This window comes from Pimephales promelas, chromosome 19 (genome assembly GCF_988280905.1).
Source record: "Pimephales promelas chromosome 19, fPimPro1.hap1.1, whole genome shotgun sequence".
In the NCBI taxonomy this organism is placed as follows: Eukaryota; Metazoa; Chordata; class Actinopteri; order Cypriniformes; family Leuciscidae; genus Pimephales; species Pimephales promelas.
In genome coordinates, this window is record NC_142787.1 from 23736197 (window position 1) to 23746401 (window position 10205).

Genomic DNA, 10205 nt, shown 5'->3' on the forward strand with positions numbered 1-10205 from the left:
GAAAAACATTAACAAAATAAAGAAAACCAAAATAAATAAATGTCTAGAATATAAAACATAACACTATTTTCATGGTTTGATTTTCATGATATTTTCATGAATGTTGATATTTTCAACATTTTTTCTTTTGTCAAATCAACTTAAATCATTTTTGTAGATCAGATAACATAATATTTAGAGTTTCTGATGATTAAATCAATTCATTGCATTAACTCAATTTTTCCAGTTCAATGTAACCCGACTTCGATCTACACCTGTCAACAATATCAAATGACGCAATAAACAATAATCTTTATTTAAACCCAAAGTTTTTCTTACCATATATTCGAGGATGTATATATATAGAGAGAAAAAAAAACATAAAAATAAAAATGACATACATTCTTTTGAGGAACAAAAAAGACAATATTTCGAAGAAATGTTTCAGTGTTTTTTTGACCAACATTGGAGGCAACCAAAACAGTTTGTTCTTTAAATTGTCTTCTTTATTGTTCAGCAGAAGAAAGAAGGGAAGAAATGAAGGCAGGATTTTCAGTTTTGGGTGAAAGGACAAAATACAGTATATACTTTACACTGGTAAGCCAGAATAACAATACACAAGCATTCCATAACAAAGCTGAAAGATTGGGGTTAATTTTTTATTCATTATTGCACATTTGCCTAAATAAAATTACAAACAGAATAGCACAAAGTGCACAGGCATTCAGCATAGATATATAAGTCAAACACAAAACATTTAATTAATTGTCTGTTATAATATAGATTCTACTTGTTTTTGATCAACATGGAGACTAGACTCGGATTCGTGTTTGCTTCCTCCTCATGGCACTCATGAACACCAGTTAATGGAAACGGTGCTGTCTTACTCTCCCTCTGGTAGTATGGACAAACTTTTAGATGTTCAGAAATTGGAGGCAGTTTGTCAAAGCACCAGCTGTCCACAGCGGAGAACAGATTGCTAAACTGCCAAACCTGATGACGAAGTCAATTAGTTTAATATTAAGTCGAATGTTCATGCACATACACAAACTTGACATTTGACACGTTTTAAGAGTAATGCACTAAATATCTGCTTTCTATCAATATTGATATATTTGTACTTCAAAATGTTGTTGTCAAGATATAATCACTTGGTGGCTGTAATAAAAAATACGAATTTTTGACAAAATTTCTCGTAAAGGCTCTAAAATTCCAACATCCGGAAGAATATTTAATATTTAATATAGTTTATTCAAAAATGCATACATAGCAAGCAATAACAGCTTAAAATATATAATGCATTTGTAATATAGCACATACCAGTATATTTATATTATTTACAATTTCAGCAATTTGTTCTTTTATAAATATTGAGTTATGGATGGACACAGACAGACTTTCCTGAGGTAAAATTCACCTGACATGTTCACAATCTCTTTTAATGACGTCTTACCAAACACTGAAACACTGACATGACTGTGACTGATGTTACATTTCAATGAATTGGGTAACACTTTACTTGAAGGGGTGTGCATGACTGACATGACACCTTTATAACCAAAGGTGAGGTTTATACATGTTTATGACAACTGTCATTAAGTGTCTTAAGTGTCATTAAGTGTCAGCCCATTCTCACTCCCAAGGCGTCACCTAACTGACGCCTTGGGAAGCATTTGGACATGCTTCAATATCTGACGCTTTAGGCGCCCTTTAGCGTCAGTTAGATGACGCCCTAGGATCGCGTGTACCCTACCCCCACCCCACACCTAAACCTAACCGCGTCCTCTAACTGACGCTTTCCTTTAGCGTCAGTTAGATGACGCCGTAGGATCGCGTCATGTAAGTGACGCTAAAGGGCGCCTAAAACGTCAAATATTGAAGCATGGTCAAAGGTGACGCCTTGGGGTGAGAATGCGTTGTAAGTGTTTAAAAATGTCTTTGTTATGACATCTTGACATAAACCGTAACATCATAAACTGTCAGTGTCTTTGTCATTACAACTTGACATAAATTTGTTAATTTGACTTAATTTATTCCGAAACTCACCCTCTTTTTGGTTCTCCAGCACCATCCACCATGAGAGTAGACCTTCTTCTCCCACTTCAATGAGACCATCCCTCTGTCATGAAGCAAGGTGCTGCATACCTCCCTCATGAAACGGGAGACCAGAGCCAGCTGGGACAGGGTGAAGCTGTCGAGAAATCTAGCAACGTGGACCAGGACCTCAAACGGTAACCTGCTCAGAGAATCTGTATTGCGTGCACGCTTTCTTTCCACTGTCACTGTTTTTACACCTTCATACAATGTGTCTGAAACCTCCGGTCGGAGGCAGAAGGTGCTAAGCTCTTTGTTATAGAAGACCGTCGCTTTGTGAGAGCTTGGCTGAAACCTTCTCTGAATAAACGTACAGCCGAGGTAGGCCAGAGGGCATCGCTGTTCAAACCATCCACTGACGCAACTCTGGATGTCAGAGTGAACATTCTTGTAGTGTGAAGGAAACTCATCCCGTCTGAACGTGTGGTTGCACAGGTACGTAAAAGCAGAGCTGGATTTGTTGTGTCTTCTAGTGACGCTTTCAGCCTGAATTTGGACATGAAGTTTCAAAGCCCGGTCAACAGTGAGGTCATACAGCGAGGTCTCTGCTTTGAAAGGTGCCGAGTAGAAATCGTATGTCTGAGTTCCAACGTCCAGAAGAAGGGCGTCTGTGGACCGTGATTCAGCTATGAGATGCCCCCGTAGTTCCCTCTCTAAAGAACACAACAGAGTAGCTTGAACTTCATCCCATTTTGGCATGTCGTCGATTTCAACACCTAGGTCAGATGTGTCAACGCTCGTGTTCACCTTCTTGTTATGCGTGGGGTTTCGAATGCGATTGTTTTTGGCTCTGAAGCTGGTAGGGACTTTAAAAGTGCGGACTGTTTTAATCTTCATGGGCTCCAAATGTTCATAAATGAGTTTCTTTTTGGGTCTGGTGTCACATGCGAACAGGGATGCGGCGATGAGGAATTTATCCTCATCCATTTCAAATGCGTTGTATTGAGGGATGTCAGTAGCCGCATCTTGACTGTCGATCTGCATTTCCCGCTCTTCCCGTAAAACTTCTAACCTGCTTGGGTTTGCTTGTGGCTTTATTTCATTACCGTGAGAGGTTTCAGGATTTTTCCCCAAAGCTTTTATCGTTTGCTTGCAGCCGCTCATTTCCATACTGAACATTCTTTCCCAAATATTATAGCTTTCGAGATTGAACACTTTAGGATTCCTCGCCAGTTCTTCTCGTTCCTCCTGAGTCAGATCTCCTTCTTCAATTTCCGTGCTTGAAGACACAAACTCTTCCTCGACTCAAGAACGGTACCCCTCCCACGGCCCCCTCTGGCACTGCAATTGAAGGCTCCTCAGCCAACTTTTCAATAAGTTCAGGGAAGATCATCTTCATTTTGAGAGAATGAAAGAGGTGCTGCTGGTCCCTCAGAGCCATCGAGAGATCCAGAGGTTCCTGAGCGTAATTCTCCTTCAAAATATTCTCATAGAACTCAGGGGTCTCAGACTCTTCGATGGGCCATCGGTTCCACTCCATGGAGCAGGAGACAACACTAGCAGGACACACCGTCAAGTGCTTAGCTAAGTTTGAGCGGCACATGATGAATGGGCAGCCGTACTCAACGTTGAGACAAGGCACCCTCTCGTTGGGGCACAAAAGCATGTGTTCTTCTTCCTTGCACAGGTGAAACACCGCACCGCACAGAGAACGACAACTAATGATTGCACACGACACAGAAATCTCAATCGCTGTCTTGCAGTAGCGGCTGTGGCAGCTCTCGCAGTGGCGATGAAGCTTGGATGTTTGGGTCTTTTGTCTACCCTGTGAAGAAATGCAAGATACTGTTGTTTGTAGGGTGTTTAGACTGGATATAATGTTTGGAAAGTGTTTTACCATAACTGTAAGCGAATGTAAATGACTTGCAAATCTCAGATCCGGGAGAACATCATTATGGTCTTGTTGCAATACACATTGTAAATGAATTAATTATTTGCAAAGTCCACAGTATAAAACTGTATTTTAGAAATAGCCCATCATTAACTCAAGCTAATGCTAAAAACCGAAATGCTTCTTGCAGAAACAATAGACAATATTTAGATTGCTATGCTTACATCTTGCATTTGGTCGACACTAAAAAGGCGAACAAAAGTTGACCTACCATAGTCTTTTACTGTGAGCTCCACAGTGGTGTTCAGCTTACTCACTTATAGTTTGAGTGAGCCTATATCTGTGTCTACCCATTAGTTAAAAATAGACACTTATGCTTGGCAGTGTGACTTGTTCTGTGGCATACTAGATCGAGTTACATGTTCTGCAAACTTAGCCGCTCTAAGGTACCCGGTGTTTTCAAGGCATCCAAGCTCAGCGTAATGTAATGTAATGAGGTTCGATTTTTATGGGAAGGAGATGGGAACCGGTAAACGTTTAACAAATTTAATGACATAAAATAAATCAACAACAAAATGAAAGTATAAGCCAGCAGCCCCAACCAATGGGATGCTAACAGCAGGTGAAGCTCTACAGTGGGTTGCTACAGCGAGGCTTCAACTTCCGGCTGATGGATTGTCCCCTTGACAACTTCTGACTATGCACATAAATCATTAATCAATGGTCATAGATCAGGCATTTGCGACGGATTTAGTAAAGGATCCACAGTAAATGTACTTAATACAAATAAAAAATACTCAACTGAGACATTCACATTATTAAAAATAAATAAACCACATTCCTAGATTAAGGTTCCTTTGGAAGGTAATGTTAGTTTTAGTCAAGTGATCCTGTATTGCTCTTCTCTCCTCGTCATGTCACTAACACACCAGTGGGCGGGGCCAAAGTTGCAATCTTCTTCTGCAGAGGCGGTCTTTCAAATTTCTCTGACCTCATAAATTGGCGCATTTAAAAACGAGTCAAACCTTGGTTTCAATAAAATCTGTTTTTGGACTAACAAGGAATTTTTCAGTTCTGAAACTTACAGGATATTCTTAATAGTATGATGACCTCTTATATGTCCAAAGCTCAAGAACAAATTTATTTCTCAATTCATGACCCCTTTAAAGTTTCTTGAGCTTTTCTGCTTCTGGCTGTTTGAATGCAAGAATAAATGAATGCACAGATCATGTTTTTAAACAGTTTCAGTATTAAGCTATTTATTAGATAAGATTTTGTTTGTAACATATTTGTACAACAGTGCTTTTCTAATCATTCAATTATTGTGCATATGTTGTGCGCAAAAAGAGATCCTATGAGTTTAGTGTCCCCATCATGTTTAGAACTAAAAATATTAAACGTAAACATGAGAAGAGAAATGGAAATCTATGACAATTAAGTCATACAGCAATAATCACATGCTACTTTACTATCAGTGATTATCAGAAGTTATACAGAGAGAACAAAAGGCTACATTCAATAAGATATCAAACACATAAAAAGTACATTTGAGACCTGAATTTCTGGGATCCAAAATTTGATTTAAACCTAGAAATAAAATAATTAATAAATAACCAAAAAGTAATATGATTACACAAACTTATGGAGTTCATGCAGCTTGAGTTCTGCTGTCATTAAAGCAAAAATGTAACAAATACTCAAACATCCTAAAATTAAAGTTAATTTAAAATTAAAATTAATGTTTACACTCATGCTATAATTTGCAAAGAAAAATAAATAAATAAGAAAAATGATAAATAATAATGTTCACTAATGGACATTCAAACCACACTGTAAGCATCTAAAAAAAAAATTAAAAATCAAACTAAAAGTCACAGTTACGGTATCATTTGCGTCCCATAAACAAAGAAACCAAACTTTGTCTCCCCTCTCTTTTGTTGTCAAACTTGGCCAGGGCAAAGGGCTCAGTTTTCAGTTCAGCTAGGTAGAATGGACAGTGTTTCAGGTGCTCAGCCATTGACGGAGTGTTGCTGATGCACCAGTTATCCACTTTGCTAAAAAGAGTACTGAACTCCCAGACCTAAGAAAGAAAGATAAAGAGAAATTATAGTTAAACTCAATGAGAGATCTTTATCTTGAACTAGAAACTGATTAAAACCTGTCAAAAGAAAATGTTAAAGTCATGCAATTATTTTTGATTGGCCTAAATGTTATTCCGTTTCTGATTTCAATACCAATTTTAATACCAAAGTCCTTTTGAATTGTTTGAATCCCTTCAGATTTGTTTTTATTTTTAGAAAAAACTGTAGGTCTTTTAAACAAATTGTGACGATCACCAGTTGGAGTGCCCCAGAGAATCACCAGAGGGCACTCCACATCAGAACTGATCACTTCACCAGAACTCCGTTTCCCATAATGCCTCATCCCTGTGACTGATTACACACACACACCTGCACCTTATTTCAGACTGCCTATATAAGCCACACTCATACAAGGACTTTTGGCGAAGTATTACATTGCCACGGCCTGTAATTTCTGAGCGTTTATTCTTGTGACTGCCTGATTGTTTTGTGATCCTGCCTGTCTTGGATATCTCCCTGTCTGCTGCCTGCCTACGTTACCTCTGCTTTGTTCCTTGACCTTGACTGTTTGCTGCCTGCCCTGATCATCTGCCTGGTATTGTACTTCGATTTAGCCCTGTCTTCACTGCTGTATCTGCTGGTTCTGACGCATGCCTGTTTGACTACTCTGATCAATAAATGTAAGCTGCACATGGATGAGGCATTATGGGAAACGGAGTTCTGGTGAAGTGATCAGTTCTGATGTGGAGTGCCCTCTGGTGATTCTCTGGGGCACTCCAACTGGTGATCGTCACACAAATGGCTTATTATTGAAAGTGAATTAATTTCTATAGAAATGTTTTGAAAATAAATGTTTATTACAATAAATCCTTACTATGGTAGGTTTCCAGCGGACACCTCCATGAGAGTATGACCTCTTACGCCACTTAAAGGCCACCATTCCTCTCTCCTGCAGAAGCGTGGCACATATATCTCTGAACAATCGTGAGACCAAGGCTAGCTGGGACAAGCTGAAACTATCCAGGTAACCAGCGATGTGGTGAAGCACCTCAAACGGAAGGCTACTGAGATCCTCACATTTGGCACGTGCCTTTAATGTACCACTCTGCAAATGGTTCATAAGAGAGGCAGGAATCTCAGGTGTGAGGGTGAAAACACTGAGGTCTTGGTTATAAGAGACTTTGGCCCTGTGTGTGCTGGGCTGTAATCTTCTCTGACTGAAGGTGCAACCAAGGTAGGCTAGAGGGCATCTCTGCTCAAACCAGCCACTCAGACAGGATTGTATATCCGAATGTACGTTCTTAAAGTGTGAGGCAAACTCATCCCGCCGGAAGAAATGGCCACACAGGAACGTGAAAGCCGAGGTGGATTTGTTGTGTCTGAGGGTAACTGTTTCTGTTTCAAGTTCAACGTGAAGTTTCAAATCTCTGTCTTCTGTAATTTCAGTCAGAGTTGCATTGTATTTGAAGGGAGCTTTGGCAAAATTATATGTCTGTGTCGCAATATCAACATAAAGTCCATCTACTGACACAGTTTCGCTAATTTTGTGGCCCCGTATCTCAGCCTCTGCAGAACAGAGTAAGGTCGCAAACATCTCATCCATCTCCTCGGCATCGTTTTTAGATACGTCAAGGTCAGACGTGCCGACACCTTTGTCCTCAGTCAATGCTTTTGAATAGCACTCTTTTTGGTGAAAGCGTTTTTGTTTGTAACTACTGGGAACCTTGAAGGAACGTAGAGTTTGGACTGGTATTGGCTCCAGGCTGCCATACACAAAATCTCTCTCCCTGGGTGTGCACGCATCCATCTGACCGAAGGTGATCAGCATGCGCCCGTGATGCACTATATACATGTTGAATTCTCTGGGTTTCACCTCCTGCCCGAGTCTCTCCAGGACGCCATCCTGCCAAGGTGCAAATCCAGTTTTGGAGGTATCGGCTTCCTCTTTCTCAGGCTCTACAGAAGCTCCTTGTGGCTTTGTAAAAGAAGGATCTTTTGAAGGCATATTTGTTCCTTTTTTATCTTCTGTTTTCAACGTTTCTGCCTCCCTGCAAGCTCCCATTTCCATGCTGAACATCTTTTCGAACCGATTGTACTTGTCCTTGTCAATGGTACCATTTAGGACCACATCTTCATTTAGAGATTTCTCACAAGGTGTTGATGGTTCATTTACTAAAACTGAACCTCCATGTCCGTTGACATGAATCCCATTACACATAGACTCTTCCGTTCGAGCAGTTTCCTCTTCTTGTTCCTCCATCAACTCAGGAAAGTAGTTCCTCATTTTCAACCTGGCACATAGACGTTTCTGGTCTCTCAGCGCCATGGAAAGGTCCAGTGATTCCTGCTCTTGGAGCTCTTTAAGAAGGTTTGTACACAAGGGGGCATCTGGGTTCTCGACAGGCCAGCGGTTCCACTCCATCGAGCAACAGACGACGCTTGCAGGACACATCTCAAGGTGTTTGGCCAGCTGAGAGCGATGCATGGTGAAAGGGCAGCCATAGTGAGCGTTAATGCAGGGTACCTTCTCATTGGGACACAGCAGAGAGTGTTCCTCCTCTTTACATAAGTGGAAGGAGGCCCCACAGAGCAAGCGGCAGTTGATGACCATGCAAGACACGGAGACCTCTATGGAGGCTTTGCAGCGGCGGCTGTAACAGGTCTCACAATGCCCGTGCAACCTTGGACGAGATCTCCTACAGTGGCTCTGTGGTAAAACACAATTGACAAGCACAACAAAACGACTCATAGTTTGCTGACAAGCACAATATTTATTCTATATTGATGTATATCCTACCGAAACAGGATGGCGAATTTTTTTTTATTATTATTATTTATTGATAGTTGTGTCATGGTCATGTTTAGTTTCTTTATCATATCTTGTTTAGTTTCATAGACTCACTATATGACTTTTGCCTCAATAAACCCATAATTACTGCTTATTAGATATGAAAGTAGTTGTTCAGTTTAGATATTTGGTAGGATTAAGAGCTGTAGAATATGGTCATGCAGAATAAGGCATTCATTTGTGCTTTACAGTTTAAGTATAATAAACAGCAAATTTCCAAGTTATATGGAAGGTAATAAGCAAATAGTTAAACGACAACTCAGGTGCAAAATTAACCGTTGGTCTAAGAACACATTGGTACCCAGTCAACTGTTAATTATAATAAGGTATTGTAGTTTCCATTCCATCGTAATGTTTGCTGAGTAATATAATGCTGACCCATTCTGTAATTCAAATCTATGTTATGCCTTATACTTTTACAAACAAAATATCACTGATTAACCAATTTTTAAGTAATGGGAAATGAATTGAACATACCATTATTATCCAAGGCAAGGTCAATGAGCAACAGCAGTTTCTGAAAAAAAAAGTAGAGTAGTATTTTATTCTTTAAAATGTCTGTATACTGTAACACATCTACACACATTGATAAATTATAACATTTTGTGCAGTATATTTGTGCTAAATATATTTTCACTTTAAAAGTACCTGATTTTAAAAGACCTTGCTGTAGCTATACTTAATGGTGAAAGGTTGCAGGCAGCACTAACAGCAGTACCTAAACAGTTACCAAACAACTTACCATGAACCGTGAACCATATCTAAAGAAGGTCTCCTGTTTGTTACAAGAAACCTTTCTAAGGAACAAGATGGTAGGTCATGTTAAAAATAGTCACCTCAGCTGGCAGCAAGTTACATAACCTGTAGAAAAGTAAAATTAACTGTAGGAAAAGTTGACAGACAAATGACAAACATTTTGAAATAAAAATCTTACTATAATTAAAGCTCTTTATAGCCTTCATAGGGCAAAGAGACTACAGAAAAGATCAGAGAGAGCAGCAGAGAGAAGCAGAAAAGAAGCAGAGAGAGTTTAAACCTGGATTTTAATGTTACACAAGTGGGTCACCAGATGGCAGTCATTCCTTTTGTTGACTGGGCTCCACAAGGACATACAACACATTTTGTGTTCCTCTCCATCTTCACGCTTAATATTTTTTATTAACAACGTTTTTTTTTTCTATGTGTGATGTTTCTGATGTAGTTGCTTTGTCTTTATCAAGGCTCAGGAACATCCATCCATATTCACATTCTACACATTCACCATACCACGTAAACACAGAACACTGAACTAGCGTAAAGGAGTGAAGGGTACAAAAATAGTGTAGCTAGTTAGCTGTAGTGTGGCAGGGCATGTTACCATTTGGTCACAATC

The 10205-nt window shown here is 39.6% G+C and overlaps 2 protein-coding genes across 2 annotated transcripts; both read right to left on the minus strand.

Annotated features, from left to right (window-relative positions):
- Nucleotides 1-765: 765 nt before the first annotated feature.
- On the minus strand, nucleotides 766-3913 carry fbxo40.1 (F-box protein 40, tandem duplicate 1). The gene is given in 3 exon segments (XM_039693819.2): nucleotides 766-972; nucleotides 2026-3319; nucleotides 3321-3913. Coding segments are annotated over 3 exon segments (2094 nt in total).
- A 1296-nt stretch (nucleotides 3914-5209) lies between these two features.
- On the minus strand, nucleotides 5210-8685 carry fbxo40.2 (F-box protein 40, tandem duplicate 2). The gene is made up of 2 exons (XM_039693817.2): nucleotides 6860-8685; nucleotides 5210-5984 (listed from the first exon to the last, which is right to left on the minus strand). The coding sequence occupies exons 1-2, from the start codon at nucleotides 8594-8596 to the stop codon at nucleotides 5790-5792; spliced, it is 1932 nt and encodes a 643-aa protein (XP_039549751.2). The 5' UTR covers nucleotides 8597-8685; the 3' UTR covers nucleotides 5210-5789.
- Between the last annotated feature and the right edge of the window lie 1520 nt (nucleotides 8686-10205).

What these genes read in the sequence shown, in the direction of transcription:
- fbxo40.2 (XM_039693817.2), bottom strand. Translation starts at nt 8,596, where the DNA reads ATGGTCATCAACTGCCGCTTGCTCTGTGGGGCCTCCTTCCACTTATGT. An exon ending in TCCGCTGGAAACCTACCATA is followed by an intron (nt 5,985 to 6,859) that starts GTAAGGATTTAT and finishes TTTCTTTCTTAG; the next exon opens with GTCTGGGAGTTCAGTACTCT.